Source organism: Acomys russatus, chromosome 4, assembly GCF_903995435.1.
Source record: "Acomys russatus chromosome 4, mAcoRus1.1, whole genome shotgun sequence".
In the NCBI taxonomy this organism is placed as follows: Eukaryota; Metazoa; Chordata; class Mammalia; order Rodentia; family Muridae; genus Acomys; species Acomys russatus.
In genome coordinates, this window is record NC_067140.1 from 8,254,717 (window position 1) to 8,279,075 (window position 24,359).

General features: G+C 48.5%; 1 protein-coding gene across 1 annotated transcript; it reads left to right on the plus strand.

Moving 5' to 3' along the window:
• Positions 1–302: 302 nt before the first annotated feature.
• On the plus strand, positions 303–20,325 carry Fam83d (family with sequence similarity 83 member D). The gene is made up of 4 exons (XM_051143693.1): positions 303–796; positions 12,921–13,088; positions 16,422–16,546; positions 18,888–20,325. The coding sequence occupies exons 1-4, from the start codon at positions 317–319 to the stop codon at positions 19,876–19,878; spliced, it is 1,764 nt and encodes a 587-aa protein (XP_050999650.1). The 5' UTR covers positions 303–316; the 3' UTR covers positions 19,879–20,325.
• The last annotated feature ends 4,034 nt before the right edge of the window (positions 20,326–24,359 follow it).

The following is a 24,359-nucleotide window of genomic DNA, read 5'->3' on the forward strand; positions in this document are numbered from 1 at the left end:
GCAGGGGGCGCTCTGGGACAGGCTCGGGGCTCTGTACCCTGTTGGGGCGGTTCTCTGGCCAGTAGGGCGGGGTAAACTCAGATTTAAATTCCGTTTAGCCACAAGGCAGTGAGGGCAGAGGGTGGGCTGGTCCGTCATCAGGGAACAACCAATAGCGACGAGAGGGCGGGGCCTCAGGCGCACATGAAAGGCAAGTAGCCAATGGGAGAGCCTGGGCGGAGCGGCGAACCAATAGCGCGGGCTGGTTTGATTCAAAGGTGACTATAAAAACCTCAGGCGACCACCTCACTCCTGTGGACCAGTTCTGAGAGCCGTCATGGCTGCTCGTTATGAACTGTTGGACGAGCTTCCCGCGGCTTGCCTGTCGCCGTGCGGACCGCCCAACCCCGCGGAGCTGTTCAGCGAGGCGCGGCGCCTGGCTCTCGAGCAGCTGCTGGCCGGCGGCCCCGACGCCTGGGCCGCCTTCCTACGGCGCGAGCGGCTGGGCCGCTTCCTCAACGCCGACGAGGTGCGCGAGGTTCTGGGCGCCGCCGAGCAGCCGGAGGAGGACGGCGCGGCGGTAGCCGAGGACTCGTTCGGCTCCTCTCATGACTGCTCGTCGGGCACCTACTTTCCCGAGCAGTCGGACCTGGAGCCGCCCGCCTTGGAGCTCGGCTGGCCGTCCTTCTACCGAGGCGCCTACCGCGGTGCCACGCGCGCCGAGGCGCATTTCCACCCCCGCGGCGCGGGTGGGGGCGCAGGCAGCCCCTATGGCTGCAAGGATGCGCTGCGCCAGCAGCTGCGCTCCGCTCGAGAGGTGAGAGGGCCCCCCACTAGCCTACAGTGCAACTCAACCCTTGACCCCTGGACACCCTGGCGGAGTAGGGGGAGGAGCTTCGGCCTTCTGAAATTGGAGTCCTGTAGTGGTTTCAACTCCTAATAGTCGTACCCGTGGAGCAGTTCAGACCAAAGGGAACTGAAGAATTCCAGGGGCGTTAACAGATACTAAATCCCACTTCAAGAGCTTTTTAGGACATGCATTACTAAAGAGTCGCTTTACCCAAAAGATGGTACCCAGAGACCATTGGGAATCTGTTACTGCCACTTAACTTAGACGCATCTTACTGTTGGTTCAACTCCTGCCCCTTCTGTGAGTGAGTCTGGTGGGAGATGTTTTTAACCCTCAGTGACTGGGGCTGTTCCTGGTAGCACTGACCCCAAATGTAAATACTTGTGCATTCGATAAGGTGCTGTTTTACAGTGGGTCTTTTATCTTAGCTAGGGTCAGACTGCCTGCCTGAGTGGCCTGGTGTGGTAGTGGTGGGGGAGGGGAGGGGGAGGGGGTAAAGAGTCTAGCCTGCCATAGTGAAGCCACAGCAGTGGGATCAGGGAGGAAGAAGGCTCCTCTTGGGAGGGTGTGGCTGCAAGTTTGCATGGTGGTGAACTCTGCTCAATCCACAGACTTTATTTATGGCTGTGCCAGGAACATGACAGGCCAAGCCTCAGACCATGTCAAGACTTGGAAGGCCTGGTACCTCTATATGTTCGGTAGAGGAGCAGATTGAAATTGCCAACTCTAAGAGCAAGCTTGTGTTCAGTTTTGTTGTTTTGTTTTGCTTTTCTCTTTTCAAGACAAGGCCTCTGTAGACCAGGTTTGCCTGGAACTCACTATGTAGCCTGAGCTAGCCTCAATTCCAGGCAGTCCTTCTGCCTTGGCCTTCTTAGCGCTAAGCTTGTATTCTGATTCTGGTTCTTTAGCTGTGGCAGGGCTGTAGTGATAAGAGTGTAGGTGACCTGGCCTCTGCTGTTTGGGGAAAGGTGTGGCTGTGGCTGGATTAGTGTCAGCCTTGTGGAGCTTCAGGTGGGCTGTGGCGGGCCCCTTTGATGCTGAAAACCTTTTCCTTGTGAGTTCAGGTTGTGGCCCAAGTGTGCACGCCCAAAGCTTCCCTCCAGGAGGAGAGCTTGAGCACCCGGACACTTAGAAAAGGAAAGGATTGGGTCTTCAGGGAGGACAGAGATGTGAGTTGATCTTACTCCTTTGCTCAGTTTGGGTGAAGAGCACTGGAGCTAAAGGTCAGAAGAAAAACTTGCCTTAAAATGGATCCATGGCTGCTGCAGAGACTTCTCTGTCTCTCGGGCCATCTGAAGAGCATTCCTAGGCAGGCCCTCTGGCTTCCCTCTGCACCTCGCTCAATTTCCCCTTCTCCTAGATCCTGTTAGTGGAAGATGCTGGCCTTTGCTACCGAGAAAGGTGCTGCACTACTTTAAATCCAATGAGCAGTTTTAGAATACATGCCAAATCGCATGCTTGCACAGAGCTTCCCAATTGTCACCCTGCCAGGGCTGGGGCCACAGAAGGAGAGGTGTGGCTCTTGTTCTTAGTTTGGGGGGCGGGAATTGCTGCAGGTAGTGAGGAAGGGGCGAAAAGAAAGTCTAGAGTGGTGGTGACTTACCTGGACCCAGAAGGGAGGGTGCATCCAGCCTCTGGAGACCATAGGGACCAGACCAAAAGTGGGAAAGGTGACAGATTGTTGTCCCTGGCAGTCCTTCTGACATGAAGGAGTTTAGGTTTACCGGGGCTGAGGTTGCAAGGCTGCAAGAGATATCTTTGTAAGAGGAAAGAGTCTGCATTGAGGCAGGGTAGGCAGGAAGACAGTTTAGGCAGAGCTGCTTGCATCTGAGATACCATGAGCTGGAGTGGAGAGGCAGGAAAGAAAGGCATAGGAACAGCGAAGAAGACTGAAGGTTGGAGGCATAGCTGAGTGACAGAGTGCTAGTCTCAGCATGCTTGAGGTCCTGGGTTCAAGCCCATGCCAAGAGGGAAAGGGGGAGTAAAAAGTGAAGGAGGTTCATACCTCTGTCTCCCCAGTTCTCATAGAGATCAGCCGGCCTCTGCCTTTGAGTGCATGTGCCACCAAGCTAGCTGAGGCTGGGCGACATGTTAGGCTGTGCAGGCAACGATGCCACTGCATTGGAATACAGGAAGGAAAATAAAGTGACAAGTGATCGTTGTGGATATGAGTTAGATTTAATTTGAGGCATGATGACTCTGAAGTTCAAAGACCATCTCTTGCTTAAAAAAAAAAAAGTCAATAAAAAATGTTTTTTAAAACCCTTTTAATTCCAGTAGGCAGAGGCAGGCAGATCTCTATGAATTTGAAACTAGCTTGGTCTAAATTCTAAGTTCCAGGCCAACAAAACAAACAAACAAAAAATTGCTTTCTCTTTGCCAGATAGTATTTCCAGTAATCTTGAAATAGTTGTGATTAGCTGTGGCGCACACCTATAATCCCAGCACTCGGGGATGCAGAAGCAGAGGCAGGCGGAGCTCTGTGAGTTCAAGGCCAGCCTGGTCTACAAAGTGAGTCCAGGGACAGCCAGGGCTACACAGAGAAACCCCGTCTCGAGAAAAACAAAACAAAAAAGAAATAGTTGTGATTATTCGGTCCGTTTTATAGAGGATGGATGGAAGCATGGAGAAGCCAGGTTGCCAGTAGGGTATGGTGGAGCCAGGAAGCAGGACCCAGGGCAGACCCTGAGGACAAATCTCCCCCTCCCCTGCCACTAACTACTGTGTTGTGCACGTGCCCTTGGGGAGAAGGTGTCCTATCCCCAGGTGGAAGAAGACAATGGGCACCGAGAGGGATTAGAGGGCTAATTAGCTGGCTGTCTAGTGCTGCCACCTGTAAAGATGTGCATGGGCACTTGGGAGTGGCTGTGTCACTGGCCATGTCCTTGGCAGGGAGGACTGTGACCGTGCATATGTCAGGTGTGTTCGGATGTCGGATCTGTATAGTGACGCCAGGCCTTTGGGGCCCTAATTGAGTTCTTTTCCCAGATTACCTCATAGTTCCCCCAGTGGCCAGAGGAGGCTACACTTTCTAGGTCAGGGAGCTTGTTGACTTTTGTGAGGCAGAGCTGGGGTCAAGCCCTGACTCTAGGGCTCACACTGGGCTTGCTTGCTTGAATTTTCACTGAACCTGCCCTCCTTCCCCCTCCTGCTCGTGAGAGCTGGGATGTGCTTCCATTGCCAGTACTCTCCACAGCCTCCCTGTTCCCTGAACAGGCAGAAGGTTTTAGACAGTTTCCTAAAGACTTGGACATTGAATTCTCAGGTTGTATACCTTATAAACAGGAAAATAGTGGTGATAGCAAGAGCTGCCTGTTTGGGGAGACAGTCGGGGCTGAGGAAATGCTTCAGCAGGCATCAGAGCTGCCTCCAGGGCTGACAGCTTGACCTCCGCTGTGTGCATGATACACATAAGTAAATAAATGTTTGTTTGCTTTCTTGCTTGCTTAATTGTCAAAACAAGACTAGGGTAGGCTGTTTTAAGGGGAGGAGGAACCAAAGTAGCAGAGACCTTCACGTGGGGAAGGTGGTTCATGACCTCAAGACAGTATAGGTCCCTGGTGTTTAGATTTTTATAAATTACTGTGCATTTTTTGCCTGTCTTGGGCAAGACAGACCCAAGCAAGTGTTTCGAGTATCTGAAACAAGTATAGAAACCTGGTGGGTGAATGAAGGAAAATTTGAATTCCTCATGGAGGGTCCCATGTAGTGAGCCCAGAGATGGGGAGCAGGCTGTACTGGAGTGGGGTCAGATCTAGCCGCTTGCTCATAGCAGCTTTATTTGCCCTCAGTGAGGAGCTCTGCGCACCAGCCTGCTTTCTCTGGTGGGTCTGGAAGAAGCCTAGATACCAGGTTCTATGTTAGCCCTACAGCATAGGATACCAGGGGTGTTTGCCAAACGTGGGCATTATCTTTCTGAGTGGATGGCTCTGGGGTAGCTCTATCCAGCGGCTCTCTGACCACCCTGGGCATCTGATGCAGGGTAGGTGCTCGGTATTTTTTTGTGGAGGCCTGTCATGCACCTTTGTTCATTCAGTCTCATGCTTTTGGGGGAGGGGGACTGTAGAAGTAGGAAGGGCTTAGATGCTTCTTCCTGCCACCTAGTGCTTGGAGGAGCTGTGGCCCTGCCTCGTCAGGTGCTTCTGATGAGCTTGTCTGCCTATCCCAGGGTGCCACTTGTTCCCCCCCCCCCCACCCCCCGTGCTCCCTGCTTTTGATGTGTAGCCAGTCTGGCCTTGCCCTTGAGGTTCTCCTGCCTCCGCCTCCAATGCAATAAGACACTATGGTGCCCAGCGATTCCCAGCTTCCTGATGGGAGTTCATAGGCCAAGCTCATCCTGCTGGGAGATTTCACACTTCTCAGACTTGTTGTCCTCACCAGCTGCCGTTCCTTTATAGGCTTTTGTTCCAAAGAGGCCACTTTGTGGTGACCACACCTTTGGGCATCCTTTCGGTGGCCAGGGTATTAGTGGCGGCACTCTGTGTGCGTCGTGGAAGAGTCCCGCCAGGAGCAGTAGTAGCTGAGGAATCTGCTGGAGGCCCCTGGCATGTATGCGGATGTTCTGAAGGACTGGACTCTCCTGAGCTTGCTCAACCCTCCCCTGGGTTACGATAGAATCTGTGCTGTGGGATCAGTTCCTGTTCCAGATGCCTTCGTCAGCCTGATAGGGTTTCTCAACCTTGCCACAGTTGGCATTTGGGGTGGATGGCTCTTTGTCCCGAGGGTCCTGTTCAGTGTGAGACACTGAGCATTTCTGTCCCCGCTCACTAGGCACTCGTAGCACTTCTCTCCTCCAAGCAGCTGTGGCCTTCAAAACCTGTCTGCAGAGGGGTCAGCAAGGAGTTACTGCTCAATAGTCAGAATGCTTGCTCTGCTGGTGGAAGCACTTGGAAAAGTAGCAATGACTGAGCAGTGCTGTGAGTGTATTGAATATGCCACTGTGCCTCTGCAGTCCCCCACTACTCTTTCTGCCTGCCATTTCATTTGTTTCTTCTTACTAATTTTGGGAAGGATGTTTGAGACGGGGTCTCACTATGTAGCCCTAACTGGCCTGGAACTTGTCGTGTAGACCAGAAATCTGTTTACCTCTGCCTCCTAAGTACCTACCTCTGCCTCCTGGGTGCTACCCATGCCCAACTTTCTTTAGTCTTTTCGCGTCATTCATATATACGGGTTCATTTCTCTCAGAAAAAACAAAGAACATACAAACAGAAGATAGTGAGTATACTGGCTATAAGTGGCCTTGATGCGCTGGGTATAGAGGCACATGCCTGTTATCCTAGCTCTTGAGGATCTGAGGCAGGGGGATCCAAAATTGGAGGTTAGCCTGAGCTATACTGTAGGACCTTGTCTTGAAGAAACAAACAAGGTCTTGATGTACACGATATCAGCCTCTAGAGGGGAAAGTTTCTGTTGTAGTCTCCATTGACCCAATCGTTCCACTTCTGTGTCCGCTCCACATAAACTCCGGCAAAAACAGGACTAGAGGTAGCTCTGATTGTACCAAAGGCCCGGAAAGAGCTTGCATGTCACAGTAGAGGATCGGGGAGGAAATTAGTATGTGTGCACCCTGGAGTACCCAATCGCTCTCGAGGCAAACGAAGGCAAGCTCTATACTTTGGCTCAGTGTCCAGAGTTGCATGGACCAGTGCAAGGACCATCAACTACACATGCTCATTTAAGTTTGTATCCACTGAAGCTAAATTAAAAACATAAGTCCTTTGTCATCTCAGAAGGTTCTCATGGATGACACTGTCCAGAGCATGTGTCGTTGTGCAGCCTTTTATCTATTGGTGGATGTGAACACATAATGCTATAGTTTCCTTCATATACTTGTTTATATTAAAAGTAGAAAAGTAACCCCAAACCAAACCACTGGAGTTATTTCTTACCTTAATGAAGAGAGAAGGAAAGAAAAATAAGAGGGAACATACCTTGTTTTATAGATTACATTTTGGAACAGGAAAATTTCTTGCATAGTAAAAAAAAAACTTAAAAGTCAGACACATAAGCACCCCTCTCCCTCCCCCACCAAAATAAAGCTGCATGATTTTCCCACCGTTCCTCACACTGGGGCAACAGTGAAGAAGTGCAGGCACACGCCCTGAGGGAAAGACTAGGCCCTGCCCCTACCTGCCAAGAGGGCGCTGTGCCCTGACCACCATTCTCTGCAGCCCAGAACCCACCACAGGTCACTCTGATACCCAAATTATGGAATTTATAGCAGCCTGTAAGTCCTGGGGAAACAGTATATACCAGTAAGCTTAACTTCCCCTATGGAAATTTACATTCTCTTGTTTTTAAACCCAGAAGACTAGCAAAGCAATTGTTTCAAAGATTTTTTCTTTCTTTCTTTCTTTCTTTCTTTCTTTCTTTTTTTTTTTTTTAAGAAATCTGAATGAACAGCTTTAGTCCTTAAAACATGTAACTAATGATGGCTCCTGACTGTACTTATCATTTTGGAGACTGAAGCAGAATTATCTTCAATTTGAGACTAGCCTGGGCTAATACCAAGACCTGTGTCAAAATGAAACATGAAACACACTGGAGAAAATGGCGTGTTTGGGTTTTGTTGTTGTTGTTGTTGTTAAGCAAGAAAAGTCTGTACGTGATTAATGGTGATGTATACAGCATAGGGATTCAGTGGCCAGTCTTCCAGGCTGACACATTACTGAACATATACAAGGCTTTGGCTGAATTCCAAGCATTCTGTACATCTGATCTGCCTTTATGACTCTGGGTGGGAAGGGAGGGAAATTGAGGCACACAGGAAAGGAGTGATTGACATGTGCTTCCTGATAGAATGAGAACAGGAATGACTGGCCTTGAGTGGCCCCTTCAGGCTGCGTGTGCCTGGTCAGATCCCTGGACAGCCTGTTCAAGGGTGTGTAGCCACAGAGCAGGCCTTGTTTCAAGGACACTGGACCTCAGGTTAAATGTCTTGCTCAGGGATAGTGGCAGAACTGGAACTAAGAATATGAGCAGCTGCCACTGAGGGTTCTCATTGGCTGAATCAGCAAGGGTATGAGATGGGTGGCATTAGCATATTCTAGAGGCCAGAACAACCCGACACGTGACAGCTTCCCTGCTTCTGCACAGTGGAGGAGCCTGGATCCAAGTCCAGGTCGGTTCTGCAGCCTGATCCATCACATGACAGCTCAGCTTCACAAGGCTCTGGCTTTGGCAGCAGGTCTGCAGAAGAGAGAGGGTGCCCGGCATGCTGGGAAGTGTGACCTTCCTTGGCAGTCATCATGTGTTATAAGTTGTCCCTTCAGGGTGGATTTGAGCCCCTGTGCTATGTGGGGTACTCTGCCGATCCCCTAAGGACTACAGCAAGTTCTGAGTAATTATGAGACCCCCCCCCCCCCATTGGACTTTCCTGGAGCAATATTTAGCTCAGCACATTTCTCCTTGTGGGCTTTGGAGGCACACAGACCCGGGTTGGCATTTCAGCTGCTTGCTTAAGTGTGTCTCTTGAAGCCATTGTCTAGCCTGGCCAAGCTTTAAGCTGGGGAGGATGGTTAATGGGGCTTTGAAATCTCTAAAGCTCTTCTTTGTTTGTTTTGTTTTTGAGACAGGGTTTCTCTGTGTTAGCCTTGATTGTCCTGGACTCGCTTTGTAGACCAGGCTGGCCTCAAACTCACAGTGATCCACCTGCCTCTGCCTCCCGAGTGCTGGGATTAAAGGCGTGCGATCTTCTTGAGCCTTTGGGCTAAGTGACAGTGGCAGAGATTCCAGTCCTGCCTAAAGAGTAGTGTAAGTGTACTCTACCCTCTGTCTGAAGACAAACCTGTGCTCTCTGCTCTTTTGACTTGTGGTCCCCTAGCCTGCTGGTGAAAATCAACAAGGCGTTCTTCTAAGGATAGGCTTGTGGTTTGTCACTCAAGCTGAAGATGGGGGACTGGACACATGGGTGGCCCCTCAGATGTGGCTTGAGGAAACAGAGGTAGTGTGGTGGAAGCTACTCTTCCTCAGCTTCTGGCCAGCTGGATGCTTCCTTCATGGGTATCTGGCAGATAGATGTGAGCCTGTAATAGACTCTCGGAAGTCAGCACACTTCTAAGCCGGGGAGAAGGGGCCGGCTCCATTGCAGCTCAGCCTAAGAGAAGATGGTGCTTGGGGTGGCTGTGGGCACTCGGTGGGGGTAGCTAGGCAACCCCTAAAGGGACAGTGTGTTCAGTGACAGGGCCTGGCCGTCTGCATCATGAGTGCTCAGGCTATGGGAGGTGCCGTGCCATGACTGCCATTCTCTGAAGCCTGGACCCCATCACATGTCAACCCGAGCCTGTAAATCCTGGGGAAACAATACATACTCATGAGCTTAGCTTTCACTGTGGAAATGTTCACGTTCCCAAGTGGATGGTCCACCTGGAAAATGGGACTGGACTGGTGAAACTGAGGCTAGACCAACCAGGTCTGTGAAAGACTGTCCCTTCCAAGAGCTGAGAAGCTGCAGGCCTGGTCCAGCTGTGTAGGACTTGGAGCTGAGGCCAGGGCTGAGGGGGTAAGAGTAAGGTCTAGGGAGGGCAGGCCTTGACGGAGGAAGAGTTCCCTCTTGACAGTTTGCACAAGGAATACTGGTCTCCTGACAGAGAAGGCGAGTCTTCAGAGGGTCCTACTGTAGTGGAAAGGAGAGTGTGCTGGATGCAGGAGAGTGGGGGGAGGGGGGAAGGAAAACATCCCTTTGCCCTCAGAGACCCCAAGTGAGACAGGCCTGTGGGAAAGGTTGAGGGTTGAAAATCAAAGATGAACCAAGCTGCAAATTACTACTCATCAGCTAACAAAAGTGTTGCCTGCACACCTGTTTTATTAATTGAGCAATCAGAGCTGTTTGGCAGGCCTTTGTGCTCTGGGCCCTGCTCCCATTCTGCCTCTGGTGGCCTTCTCCAACCTGCCAACTGGGCTGGGTTCCTAGTCCCTGTCTCAGTAGCCTCTAGGGTGTGTTCCTTGCCCGTCACTGGGTCACCTGGGTTCTCCTTTCTCATTCGACTGGCTTCTCACCATGGGGATCAGCCCATCACCTGTCCGCAGCTCACAGGCTCTGCTGACCATTCGGTCTGCATGGCCATCTCTTGCCTTTCTCCAGAAGCTCTGTTCCAATTCTTGCACCTTGGATTCAGGTTTACTCTATGAAACTTCTACTGCTTTCTCTGAGTCAGCTCAAAGATCTCTGACCAGCATGTATGTGCCTCTGTGGCCCTGTGCCCATTGCTTGGCTCTCCCATGCTCCATTCGCTCCACTGGATCCTCCAAAATATCCACGGACCTTTGTTAACCCCTAAAGGTCCCCATCCCCCACCGGGTTGCAGACGCAGAGGTTCTTGGTCCTGAGTCTGAGGAAGTAGGTTCACTCCGCGGCAGCATGTCTCCCTGCCTCTGTCTCTTCTGGATTCATCTCTGTATGCTCCCTGTGCAGGCAGTGTGGGTAGGAAGGACTGACATAGATTCCATAGCCTTCGTCCATCTCTTACATCCCTATTCTCCAGGCACAGCCTGTGGCTCCCTTTTCTGCATACTGTACTTTCCAGCTACACTGGTATGCACCTTGTCCTTCCCGGCCTCTTCTGTCATGTGGTTTCCTGTCAAAGGGTCCTTCACGGCTCCCATGGCCTCTTGTCGCAGGTAGGCCTTGAACTTGGGATCTTCCCGCCTCAACTTCCTAGGGGGCTGAGATTACAGATCTGTGCAGTCAGGCTCAGCTCCCTAAAGTATTCTTATCTGTGGTTCAGCTCAGATGTTGCCTCTCACAGGAAGTCTCTCTCTTCTCTCCAAGTGTCTATACTGCCTGCCCTCACAAGGGAGCTAGCTGGCTTACTGCTCCCTGCAGAATCCGGATGCATTGTTTTGCTTTCCTCATCCCATGTCCTGTGAGCCTAGTGTAGCCATCTCTGTGCCCAGGGGAGGGTCAGCCAGCAGTGGACTCAGAGGCACCAGCTGCCTAGTTGAGCTAAGCCCATTCTAGACTTGTTCTCACTTAACCATCACAGCAGTCCTGTCACTGCACTGTTGCTACCCAAACTTTCTAAATGGAAAAGAAACTAAAGCTGAGAGAGATTAAGTGCCAGGTCGCGGTTAGCAAGTGGCCATGCTGAGCTCTTGTCCTGGCTTTTGCCTTTAAATCCTGTTACAGGCCGCAAGGGAACAGGATGAACACAAACTCAAAACAGCACGTGAAAGCCATTGGGCCTGTACGATTCTGAAGATGCCACCAATTCTAAATGTTTCTTGTTTTGTTTTACTCACTGTTTGGGAAAGTTTATGAAGAACAAGCCAGGGTTGGGGTGGAGGCAACAAGAGATGATTATCCCATGTGATACTGGCTTCTGGGAGCTGGCATTTCAAGCTCTCTCTCTCATCTGAGTAAGTAGAACCCTGAGGTGTTAGAAAGGTAGGAGCATTGCTTGCGTGTGTGTGTGTGTGTGTGTGTGTGTGTGTGTGTGTGTGTGTGTCTGTCTGTCTGTCTGTCTCAGTTTTTTGTTTTGTTTTGTTTTTTCTTGAGATAGACTTTCACTCTATCTGGGCTGACCTCAGCCTCCTAAGTGCTAGGATTATATGCTTGTGTGCTCATATCTGGCTTCTTTTTAACCCTACAAATGGTTAGGGGTAAAACCCATCAGTTGCTGTCTCGAGGTCTCCACCATGGAGACGGATCCGTTCTGTTTGAGGGTCTCTGGTGCAGCAGAAGGAAGAGGTGACTGCTCAGCCAAAGAGTTAATGTGATTCAGAGACAAAGGACTTATACTGTGGAAGTTGGGGGGTGGAGAAGCCTTGACCCCTCCCACTTGGAAAACAGTTCCCAAGCCTGGCTTCCTGACTCCTTTGTAGAGACTTGTTCTCAGCCTTGGTGGTTTTTTGTTTTGTTTTGTTGTTTTTACAGCCCTGCTTTCCTGCCAGGAGTTTCTGAGGGCCCTTGAAGCAAGTGATGTGAGGCCCTGCTGCCAGCTGTAGCAGCTTCTGCAAGCGAGGGAGGAAGCAGGGCCGCTGGCATCTGCTTGTGAGGGGCTGTGTCTAGGCAGCTGCAGCCCACACTGGTGCCAGGGTAGTTGAGCAGACACCAGAGCTCTCTTGGACCCCGTGCTTGTGCAGTTGTTTAGGCTTTACTGCAGGCTTGTTTTGCAGCTTAGGAAGCAGACATTCAAAACACTGATACTTTATCTATGGAAGCAGGGGTGGGCATTGGCTCTCAGCTGAGGTCTGGCAGGGTGTAGAAAATCAGTTTGTGTCAGGGGCACACATTGCCAGGGAGAAGAAAGACTAGCTCAGCTGAAGGGCATAATCTTCAGGAAATATTTCCATGCTCTCGTCCTGACTGCTGGGGAATATGTGGTGTTGGGAACAGAGGATGGGGTGGGGCCGTTGTGAGCGTCATCTGAGCATCTCAAGCACTGGCTTGGCGATGAATGGAGTCTTCCTAAAACAAGGTAAAAATATTCAGAGACCACAATCCAAAGTCAGAGAAACCAAAACAAAACATACACTATGGACTTGAATATTAATAGCCAAAGGGGTCTTCATAGAGAGTCTGGGGTGGTTTTTTTCCTTTGCATTTATTTACTTGTGTGTGGTACCCATGTGGTATAGCATCCATGTGGATGGCATATATGTGGAGATCAAAGAGACAGCTTGCAGGAGTTGGTTTTCTGCTCCCACCGTGTGAGTTCTGGGACACAGGTCATCTGGCTTGATGGCAAGTGCCTTTGCTGGCTGAACCATCTTGCCAGCCCCCAGGTTTTATTTATTAATACAGACAGAAAACTGAAGCCTGACCGGGAAGGCTGTGTGATTGAGATTCCAGTGTGTTGGTCCAAGAACCCGGACACCTTTCTAATTCAAACTGAACCTGGAAGGTGGGGTTTAGCGATGGCACAGAAACTAAATGAGAAGTTTGCCAGTGTGGAGTAGGTTGCCTGCAAGATGGTGGTGAGTGTTAGTCAGCTGGACCAGCCAGGACTTGTAGGATATGGGTGTCTGAGCGGATGCATTTGGGGGTGGGAAAGTACTGATGGTGAGGGGAGGCCTCCTGCTGAAGAAGGGAGGGTCTCTGAGGATGGGATTAAGAGTTCCTTACTCTTCCTTCTGCCTCATCTCTTAGGTGATTGCTGTGGTAATGGATGTTTTCTCAGACATCGACATCTTCCGAGACCTTCAGGAGATGTGTAGGAAACAGGGAGTGGCTGTGTACATCCTTCTGGACCAGGCTCTGCTCTCCCACTTTCTGGATATGTGCATGGATCTGAAAGTTCATCCTGAGCAGGAAAAGGTTTGTGGGACACCATTTCCAGTTCCCCCGCTGTCAGCAATGTGGCAGAGTACCCATGATCTACAATGTAGTGGTGGCGGTGGTGGTGCCTCCCCTCTGACAAGTGAGGGAACTGAAGTCTCACAGACAGTGAACCCCACTCGTGACCTCCAGTTCCATTCCTAGGTTAACTGCCCAAAAGGAATGAAAGCACATGTCTGTTTATAGATGCTAGAAGCTTCAGCAGCTAATAAGTGGATAAACATTACACTGGCTCCTCAGAGCAATAGAATGTTATTCCCTCTTCAAAAGGACTGACATACTAACACATAATACCACATGAGTGACCCTGAAAATATAATAAGTATAGGAAGCCATACACAAATGGCCATATGCTATGCGTGTGCAAGACCAGAACAGACAGAGAGTAGCACCGGGTTTGTGGACGTGTGATAGGAGGATAGGCAGGCTTGTAACTGAAGGGGTTCAGGCTCTTTTTTTTTTTTTTGGAGGTAATGAGAGTTCTACAATTGTGAGAATGGTTCTGTATACCCATAAGTAGTACAGATTTGCACACTAAGCAGGTGAATTATATGGGGCATGAATTACATCTTCATTAAGCCATTGAACAGGAAAGGCAAATGGCTGTCAGGCTTCCCAGCAGTGAGTATAGACCAGCCTGCAGCCAAGCCTTCCAGGCTACTGCCACCATGGCTCCAGATGGCTCCACTTTTGGCCACAGTGGCCATTTTGGAGCTCTTGTCCCTGGTACTGCTCACTGCTCTGGCAGATGTGACATCACTAACGCTCAATGGTGGCCCTGTCAAGTTAGGGGTCCTAATGCTTTGGATCCAGAAATGGTGAGATCGAGAGCCCAGGAGTCCACGGCTACAACATGGCTCAGGCTTTGACCCAGTCTGTCTTCCTCTCACCCCGTGTGTGCAGTCGCCATGGCCCACTGCTGCTTGCTTCTTGTGACAGTTCACTCAGACTCAGAACTGACTTTCTGTCTTTCTCTGGGCATGAAAACAATTCAAGCATCTAGGTAGAAGGCCACAGAGCTGGCTTAGTCTCATTGGGAATGAGCAACTTGTGAAGTCAGGCCTAACTTCTCCTTGTGCTGCCTGGCACGCGGTGTGAGGAGTGACACGTTCATCAAAGGAGTTAGGCATTTTGCCACTCTGGGCTTGTGCACGAGAACTCTGACTCAGCGCTTTGTAAACAGGCAGTGTGGTTTACAGAACTCCATCTCCTTAGCCTCTCCTGCAGAGTGCCTGCTGGCTTTTTTACTAATGAGCAAACCAAGGACTGGGCTAAATTAGGTGTTTACCAGCTTGTCCATTTGTGCCACAAGACAAAGTCATGACAGAGGTAGGATTGGGGCTTACGGACTGAAATGAGACAGCCGTGTGATCTAGTAGCCAATGGGACCAGGAGGACTCAAGGAAAATGCCACTTGGGCATGGTAGAGCACTGCCGTCAAGCCAGCAGTCCACGGCTGCTCTTGTGGACGTGCAGAAGGTGTTGGGGTATAAGTGCGAGGTGCTATTGGGTAACTAGGCTGAGTCTCGGCTGCAGAAAATGATAGAACTGTGACAAAGCCTTCATAATGCTTCGTCAACACGGCAGACCCAGGAGCGACTGCTGACTGTGGCCTTCATGGTGGCTCCGCGCCTCTGCAGGGAGTTTAAAGACGGTTTGTCTTTGTAGTGGCTCATCTCCTTCCTTCCTGGGCAGGCACTGGCTTCCCTCCCATCTTGTCTGTGTCATGGGTCAGTGTTTTTTCTCAGAGGCATCCTCTGCCCTGGGTTCTGATTGGGTCAGAATATCGAGTCACCCTTTCTGCAAGAATTTGGCTGCATGTTTGTAGGCAGGTGCACAGAAGTGCTGTGTCCACAATTTCAGCATCCACAATGTTCAGATGTGTGTCAAAGGGATGGACAGAGCCATCCTAAGCCCCACAGGTAAGGTGTTTTTATGCTTATTGTGTGTTGACATGTTTGGGAGTCATTGCCTCCTCCATCCAGCCAATTCCATGTGTTCATCTGTGAAATATCTCAGTTTTAAAACAAAAACCTTACCTTGAAATTAATATTTATAAAGGATTACAGAAATAGATACCCAAGTTTTGTTCCCAACCTGGGTTCAGTGGTTCACAGGCACTTGTAGTTCTAGTTCCAGGGTGTTTGACACACTCAAGTGCATACCCACGCACAGACACTCATAATTTAATTCCCCCCTCCCCCCCATACAGTGTTTCTTTGTGTAGCCCTGGCTGTTAAATGTTTTTTAAAAATCATTTTTAAGGGTTTAAAATGAAGTTACAGAGGTAATGTAAAGAATTCCTGAATGTTCTTGTGCCTACCTTCCTACACTGTTAATACCTCACTGTCTTCAGTACACATAACAAAGTCAGCTTGGAATAGCACTGTCTTATCTCCACACCTCTAGCCCAGGACCCAGCCCAACAGGGCAACTTGCATTTACTAGTGAGGTCGCCCCAGCTCCCACAGCCTCCATCTTCATGGTTTGGCACCTGGCACTTTTGAGAACACGTAGCCATCGTTCTGTAAGTTCGTATTTATCGGATGCTCCCTGAGGTTCAGTCCCTATACATTTTGACAAGACCACCAAAGACCTGTTCATGTGTGCAGATGTTTTAGTTTTAACATCTTATTTTGCAATGATGGCAGATTCCGCAGAGCTGCAGACAGCACAGAGGAGTACCACGTGTGTTTTACCAGGTTTCCCAATAGTTCTGCTTGTTGCACTATATGGTAGTCCAGAGTTGGGGAACAGAAGTGGACGTTGGTGTATCTGTGCCCTTTTGTTCCCTGTGCACATCAAGACAGAACCCCTGGTGCACACCTTTAATCCCAGAATTCCAGTGGCAGAGACAGGTGGATCTGTGAGTTTGAGACCAGTCATAGGGCTACCTTGTCTTGGAAGGAGAGAAGGACGGAAGGAAGGAGAGAAGAAAGGAAGGAAGGAGTCGTTTTATTCCTCTCCGAGCCATTCTGTCCCATTCTGTAGCATCTGTCCTTTTGAGATTGGCTTTATCACTGACTCAGTGTTTTGAGGACCATATGAGTTGCATGTTCAAAAATTTGTTGCTTGTTAATGTGTTTGTTATTGTTGAGCGTCACAGGGGTATGGCTGCCACAGTTTAACCAGTTTCTAGGCTTTGACTATTAGGAAGAGAGTTGCTAGTATATTGTGTGCGCTGTCACTAAATGGTGACCATAGCCTAAGCCACTACAAACAGATATGTGTGGGAACAGTAAGCTCAGCCCACTGGATGGTGTCACCGAGTTGGTTGTTGATTTTTTTTTTCTCCCACTTCCTCCCCAACAGCTGATGACAGTGCGGACTATTACAGGAAATATCTACTATGCAAGGTCAGGAACAAAGGTTGTTGGGAAGGTTCATGAGAAGTTCACGCTGATTGATGGCATTCGGGTGGCAACAGGCTCTTACAGGTATGTTTTGAACAGGTGCCTCAGAAGTTAGTGCAAACCCTTCACAGGAGTGAGTCCTTGCTTGTGACAGAGCCCTCATGTATGCACTTGTGTGTGTGAGTTGCTTCATCAAAGTCCTCTTGCTGGATGTAGATAGAACAAAAGTCACTTCCTTCTCCGTGTGGTCCACAAAACTAAAGCATAAGTTAAACTAACCCTGAGACCCCACAGTCAGAGTCTTAGCATTCAGGTCTTGGCTGAGGCCTTTGGGGAAAAAATGGAGGTTAATTGTTCTCAAATCCTGGTTCCCTGAGGACTTGGGCCCCACCTGCCCTGCTTACTTGAAGGTAAGAGCATTTGCAAATGTTGTAGGCAGACTGAAGTTGGTCATTTATATTAACTGTTGGGTTGCTACAAGCCTTGTAATGAGTACTTTGGTCTAGAAAGTACTGGGTATATTCCAGGCCCACCTTGGACGTCCAGTTTGCAAATAGCATCTTTGGGTGGAGAGCAGGAAGATGAGTGAAGGGTTGAGGTCACAGTAAGTAGTGCTAATCTCTGGAAGCTGTGCCCCTCTTACTCATACCGTGCCATGCCGTGTGCTTGGCTATCTCTTTATTTCATTGCCCAGTGGTATATGTGACGTGTAGAGTTTGGAAAGAAAATCTTGATTTTGTGGAGTGTGCATCCCTTAGTGATACCTTTATGCCAGCCATGGCTTTGTGGCAGGGGAGGCAGTGAGGTAAGTAGCTTCCTTTCCAAATGGTAGCATCGTTGTTCAACACTGAGCACAACATATTCTTGAGACTTCCTTCTATGAGGCACTTAGAAATACCAAGGGGACTTAGACTGTCTCCCAAGCTGGATTTATCTATACCCATGAAACTTGGCTCTGGCTTTTGGCTGTTTGAAAGCCTATAAATATAGCCGAATGTGGTGGCATACACCTTTAATCCCAGCACTCGGGAGACAGAGGCAGGTGGATGTTTGTAAGTTCGAGGCTAGCCTGGACTACAAAGGAAGTCCAGGATAGCCAAAGCTACACAGAGAAACCCTCTCTCGAAAAACCAAAACTAAAATAAAAATTTAAGACGTTTATAAATATAAAAACTGCCCTCTGCAAAAGCACTGTCCCACCACCAGTGACAGTGATACTCGCATGTGTTGAGACACAGTAAAGTCTTGGGGGCAGGTAGCCCCTTTGTTTCTGTTACCCCACTGTGGATCATCCAAAGACTCTTGGGGTCCGAAACACTTTTCAGGCAGCATATGGATTAGTCATGGTTCTTGTTTGTTTGTTACTGTTTTGAGACAAGGTTACTCTGTGTAGCCCTGGCTATCCTGTAACTTGCTCTGTAGACCAGGCTGGCCTCAAACTCTCAGAGTTCTGCCTCCTGAGTGCTGGAATTAAAGGCGGGCACCACCCATCACCAATAGTCTTGGTTCTTACATGCAAGAAATAGTTTAAAATGAATTCAGGGTCTCTCATTAAAGCTGCCTGTTTCTGGTCCCAAGCTCAGTGTTAAGTGTGTAACCCAGACAGCACAGAGTGGGGCAGCAGCTCACAGACAGTGCTAGGATGGCTAACCCAGACAGCTCAGAGTGGGCAGCAGCTCAGGGACAGTGCTAGGATGGGAAGGTACAATGGACTATGGCTGCTCAGGGCCTGCGTACGTGTGTATCAGGATGTTTGTTAGAATACTGTCTCCTACTTCTGCTTTGCTCTTTATTCTCAGATAGCCTCTTCCTTTGAAAGCAAAGACCCCGCTTGCAGTTGTTTCCCAAAGGGAGAGGCTTCTGAAACAGGGACATACATCTCTGAAAACTCATTTGGCCCTGGTGGGGCCACGTGTGTACGTTGGATGAATCTCAGGGACCAGACACTGCCCCTCCTGTATGATATGCCCACCCCATTGAGACTAGAGAGGGTGTGTGCATGAAAGCTTTTATGTGTAGAGACAGGTGTCAGTTCTGTTTCCAGAGGAAGAGGCCAGGGTGCTGGACAGGCAAGGACACCAGGCTAATCAGCTGTAAATGTACTGACCAGTGGCATCGATGGTGGAGTAACCTCCACTTGAGGAACCAGAAGAGGTGCTTCCCACTTGGCCATCTCCAGCCGATTCTCTAATCTCTGAAACGAGGCTGCTGGCCTAAATATTTTATACTTTCTTACTAGGGTTTAAAGCTGAGCGTGAGGTTGTATCTGTGTGTACGTCGGTTAAACCATTAGCCTCTTTTGTTTCTGGCATGTGTATTTGTTACTTAATGTTAGCACCAAAGTTGTCACTCTAACATGACAGCTACTGAGAGTAAGTACTGAGATCCCTTATCTTGACCAGTTTGTGTGGTTTTTATCCTTCAGTTTTACTTGGACCGATGGCAAATTAAATAGCAGTAACCTGGTAATTCTGTCTGGCCAAGTAGTTGAACATTTTGATCTGGAGTTCCGGATCCTGTACGCCCAGTCAAAGCCCATCAGCTCCAAACTCCTGTCCAACTTCCAGAGCAGTGGCAAGTTTGACCATCTGGCTGACCGAAAGCCACAATCAAAAGAGCCCACACTGGGCAATCTGCTGCGCATCCGGCTAGCCAGACTCTCAAGTACTCCCAAGAACACCAACCTGGGACCAGAGGTGCTATCAAAAGACAGAGCCAAATCCAAGCGCCGTGACTCTGAGGCTTCCACCATCAGTGATGAAGACTATTTGAATAGCCACAAGGACCAGCTAGATGATAACAAGGCAGTTGATGCTGCTACCCAAACAGAGCCAAGAGAAGAGATGCCTGCAGTAAGCCTGAATGAGGTGGGAACACAGACCAATTCCAGCATGGCTTGTGTAGGGACCCAAACCACAGTTGTCACAAAGGCAGTGAGCTGCCAGGCCACAGTGTGGTCCAAGTGCACTACCACACAGACTGAAGCTGATGAGAGCTTCCTTCCTCAGGGTGCCCCATCTAAAGAAGGGTCACCTGTATCCAAGATGTCGGTGTCCACATCTTCTAGTTTGAGGTCATCCTCTTCTATGTCTTCCCAGGGCTCACTGGCAAGCTCTGTCAGCTCACATGCTTCCCTGACAACCACTGACCTCCACACTCCTGGGTACCCCAAGTACCTGGGTCTGGGCACCCCTCATCTAGATCTGTGCCTGAGAGACTCGTTCAGAAACCTGAGTAAAGAACGGCAGGTCCACTTCACTGGCATCAGGTCCAGGCTCACCCAGATGCTGACCGTGCTCTCAAGGAGAACCCTCTTCACAGAGCACTACCTCAGCTACAGTCCCGGAAGCTTCACCAGAGCTTCCACAAACCTGGTTTCTGTGAGGGACATAGCGCTTTATCCTCCCTATCAGTGACTGCTGGATTTGGCCTGTCCTCCCTCTTGAGGCTTCATGTGTTCCCAGCTACCCTCTTCCACGTGACACTGAGTTACCTTTGAGTTTGATTCTACACATTGTTTGATAATTTAATTTTTGTTCTGTAGAAACCACCTGTTGGTTTAAAACACTATAGGGACTTTTTGTTCTTTTTGCACAATTTTAACGTTGTATCACTACATAGGTATCTAGGGTTGGTTTACAAGATAAAATGCTGTTTTTTGTATGTGTTCTTCTGTCTTAGTGCTTTGAGTCCCCAGAGCACTGGGGATCAGAATCATATTTAAAAGTTAAACACTGTTAAACTGATTTTTCTTGAATATCTATGTTCCTAGTATTAAATAAGTACAGACAATTTTGTTTGCCTGGGTTTGTTTTTTTCTCTCTGGTACTCTTTTCTTTATCTTTAAGGTGTGTCATAAATAAATGTACCACATTCGTATGTGTGTGATTCTTTGTTGTTGTTTTGTTTTTAAAACAGACTTGTGAAGTAAATGATCCAGATTATAAAAGGGGCAGTATATTCACTTAAGAGTTAGAAGAAGAGCCAGATATGGTAGCACACACCTTTAATCCCAGCACTTGGGAGGCAGAGACAGGTGGATCACTGTGAGTTCGAGGCCAGCCTAGCCTACAAAGTGAGTCCAGGACAGCCAAGACTACACAGAGAAACCCTGTCTCAAAAAAACCAGAAAAAAAAATAGAGGTAAGATAATATAAATGTATATAAAAAATTAATAAAGAAAAGAAAAGAAAAAAAAAGAGTTAGAAGAAGCTGGGTGGTGGTGCACACCTTTAATCCCAGCACTTGGCAGGCAGAGGCCAGCAGATCTTTCAAGTTTGAGGCCAGCCTGGTCAACTGAGTGAATTCCAGGACAGCCAGGGCTACACAGAGAAACCTTGTCTAGAAAAAGAGCGGGGGGGGGGGGGGAGTCAGCAGAAAAAGAACTATGGTTGCATATGCCTCTGATCCAACCACTTGGGTCGAGACAGAAAGGTCTGAGTTTTAAGGCCAGCCTGATTGATTCAGGGAGACCTTGCCTTTTTTTTTTTTTTTTTTTTGGGGGGGGGGAGACCTTGTCTTAAAACATAGAAAAGTTAAATGACTTTGGTATTGGGGTCAAACCATCCCTGGCATGGTGAAAACTGACATTCCTCAGAACCTGAGGAATCCTGCCAGCATAGCAGGCCTTTGTGTATGTGCCTGCTTTTGTGTTTTCAAAGAAAAAAGCCTGAGCGGCTTCAGTGAGGACCTGGCCTATCTGCCAAAGGAGTCCTGGGTGTGCATTCCTGCGTTTGCATTCACCTTAGTGACCCCAATGGGTCCAGTTTCATCAGCTGGGTGTATTGTCACTGATTTAGCAACCCTGTATCCCAGAGTAGGGGCAAGAAAGGACACTGACAATTATCCCAGATTCCTAGTCCAGTGTCAGGCAACGTAACTGGTTCCTGTATCTTGCTAATCAGGATTGGTTTGGCTGTGGAATCCTGGTTTTGTCAAGTCTTATTCATAAAAACAGACAAAGGAAGAGAGTTAGACCATGGCTTCCTCCTGGCTTGCTAGCCCAGCAGTAGTCTATAGTAAGTAGGGTGTTGTCTGCAGAGAGACTGCTGATACATGCAGATCAGTAATGTCCCTGCAGATTTTCCTGACTGTTCCATGACTCCTCTCATGACAAAGTTATCTGAGAACTTAGTGCTGTAGTCTATGGCTGTCAAGCACATGCTAGGACACTAGTACATGCCTGGCTGTGAACCTTCTGGGTTGATCCGGGAGTGTACAGTTTGCAGACTTAGAACACTTTTATGTGCTGTGTTAAATCCTCTTTACGGTCTAGTGACTACAGGTTAGACAGCTGGCATTCCCATTTTCAGATGTAAAAAAAAGGCTGAAATTAAGTAACCAACAGAAGGTCATATAGCTGGTGTAAGATGACATAAGAACGTAAAAACAGGCCTAGGTCCTCTGCTGTGTGACTGTTGGCTTGTAGAAAAGCCTTGGAGCCCTGATTGTGACCATACATTTAAATTCCATTGACATTTTAAGTCCACGTTCTACAAGATGGTTAATAGACCTTCATTTGAAACATTATAGGCTCAGAGATGGCTTAGACTTTGGTAAAGTGCTGAATAATCATGAAGACTTGTACAAAAAAAAAAAAAAAAAAGGCAGGTGTGGTGCCATACAACATAATCCCAGTGTTGGGGAGGTGGAGACAGGAAGATCACTGGGGCCTGCTAGCCAGCTGGTCTAACCATAGTCAGCTGGTCCAGTCTTTAAATAAGGTACAAGGAACTGGCAAGAAGGCTCAGTGGGTAAAAGCACTTGCTCAGCTTGATGACCTGAGTTTCATCCTCGGCCCCATGCGGTGGGAGGAGGCAACTGACTCCTGCAAGGCGTCTGGTTCCTATATATGTGCTGTGTCATAGGTGTACACCACAAACCAAAGAGACAAGATTTTTACAATAGAAAGTGAAGAAACTACCTGGCATTGACCCCTGCCCTGCCCCCGTGGATATATATACAAACAGCAGTACACGCATGAACATGTACACACATCATATAAACACAAGCATAGCTTAGCTGGCCAAGTGCTTGCTTTGCAACCACTGGGGCCTGATTTCAACCCCCAGAACCCACATAAATGTCACGATGGGCTCAGGAAATCCCAGTCCTGGGGAGTCAGTGACGGGTGGGTCCTGGGGTTTACTGGCTGGCCAACCTAACCTGATGAATTCCACTTTTTTTTTTTTTTTAAAGACAGAAGAGTAGATGGCTGCTGAGGAACAGCAGTTAAGATTGTTCTCTGGCTTTCATAAATACATGCACACATGCACACCCACCTGCACACAAATGCCCCTACGCACACACACACACACACACACACATTTTTTGAGAAATTCTAAACCAGTAAACTGAAGTTCTTTATTCAGACCACTCATGTGAAGGTGTCAGTGAATTTGTCTGGACACATTCAGTATGTGCATGCCCCGTCACACACACTTGACCACACTGTCCTCTCCCTATAGGTAGGAATCAATCAGTATTCTCTGAAAGCCCTGTCAACTATTAGAAATAGGAACAAGAGATAGAATCCTAAGAAAACTGTCCAGTCTCAGGATGAACCAAGCCTTTCTGGGACTTCAGTCTGGAAAGTATCAGTAAAGCCACCTCTCCAAGTGAGATCTGAACCCCCGTGTCAGTCTGCCAGCGTGTTTAGGGATGGCTGTAAAGTTCATAGATCTAGCTTGGGTAGGTTCAATAACTGGTACATGCTCCTCTCCCTGAAGAGCTGATTATTGGCTTGAGCCCCAAAGAAAAGGTGGGTAAGTACCAGCGTGAGAATTCTCTCTCCATCCGTCGGACTGAGTTGTAAATATTCAGGGTATAGTGCAGTCTTTCCTCCAGTTATGGGACCAAACCAGAGGTCACACATGCCAAGCAAATGGTCTACCCCTGGGCTACATTTTCAGCCAGCATTTAGCTCTAAAAGACAACTTACACAAAACAAAAACTGGCCCAGATAGATGGCTCAGAGGTTAGTGTAATTGTTGCTTTTAGAGGACCCAGATTTGGTCCTACGTTGTAGTTCACAACCATCCTTAACGCCACTTCCAGGGAATCCAATGTCTCTGGATCTCCTTGTGGTACATATAACACCTTTAAAAGACATAACCATAATACTTCCTAAGCAACGCTAATAACATCTTCTCTATCATCAAATACTCAGTGCTTTAAATACACCATACATTCCTCTCCTCACTGATTTATTAAGAATTCCGTATAGTTTTTAGACCCAATCTTCAGGACTGACATCCTCTCATAAAACAAGGAATGCATTGAGATGGCTACGCCACCTTTGTTGGCACTGCATGGGGCTAGAGAGTTGCTTGTTACTGAAGAGACTTAAAATGGCTAACAAGGTGGGCAAGATGGCTCAGTGGATAAAGGCACTTGCTGCTCAGGCAGACTATGTGAGTTTGATCCCAGGGACCACCAGCTCCCACATCTGGAATGCTATGGCACATTTACTGTGACACAAACATGCGTGCCCCCAGTAAATAAATAAACAAATGTAATTTTAAAAATTAAAACCTAAGCTACAGGCTCTCGCAATCCAAAAGTTTCATGAAAGAGTCAAAGTTAGGGGATACAAAATAGAGTCAGGCATGAAGCTGAAGAGTGCATGCTAGGACACGCAAGATTCATATAGGGCAACACATGCAGGGCGGCATGTAAATGTAAAGATTCCAGTAGCCAAGACAAAGGAACCTGGCTTAGAGACACCACTCAATGTCTACAAGGTGAGGAAAACAAGTATTCCCGCTATTAAGGGAATACATGCAATTCTTAGAAGGATCTTCTCGCTAAAACATTGCTGCGGAGGGCTGGAGATGTTTATGTGGGAGAGCTTTTGCCTAATACACATGAAAACCTGGGTTTGATTTCCAGCACTGTA

Bases quoted from the DNA above. Each gene is read 5' to 3' on its own strand.
- Fam83d (XM_051143693.1), top strand. From the start codon at position 317: ATGGCTGCTCGTTATGAACTGTTGGACGAGCTTCCCGCGGCTTGCCTG. The intron at 797-12,920 runs GTGAGAGGGCCC...CTCATCTCTTAG, and splicing joins AGCTGCGCTCCGCTCGAGAG to GTGATTGCTGTGGTAATGGA. The intron at 13,089-16,421 runs GTTTGTGGGACA...CCTCCCCAACAG, and splicing joins TTCATCCTGAGCAGGAAAAG to CTGATGACAGTGCGGACTAT.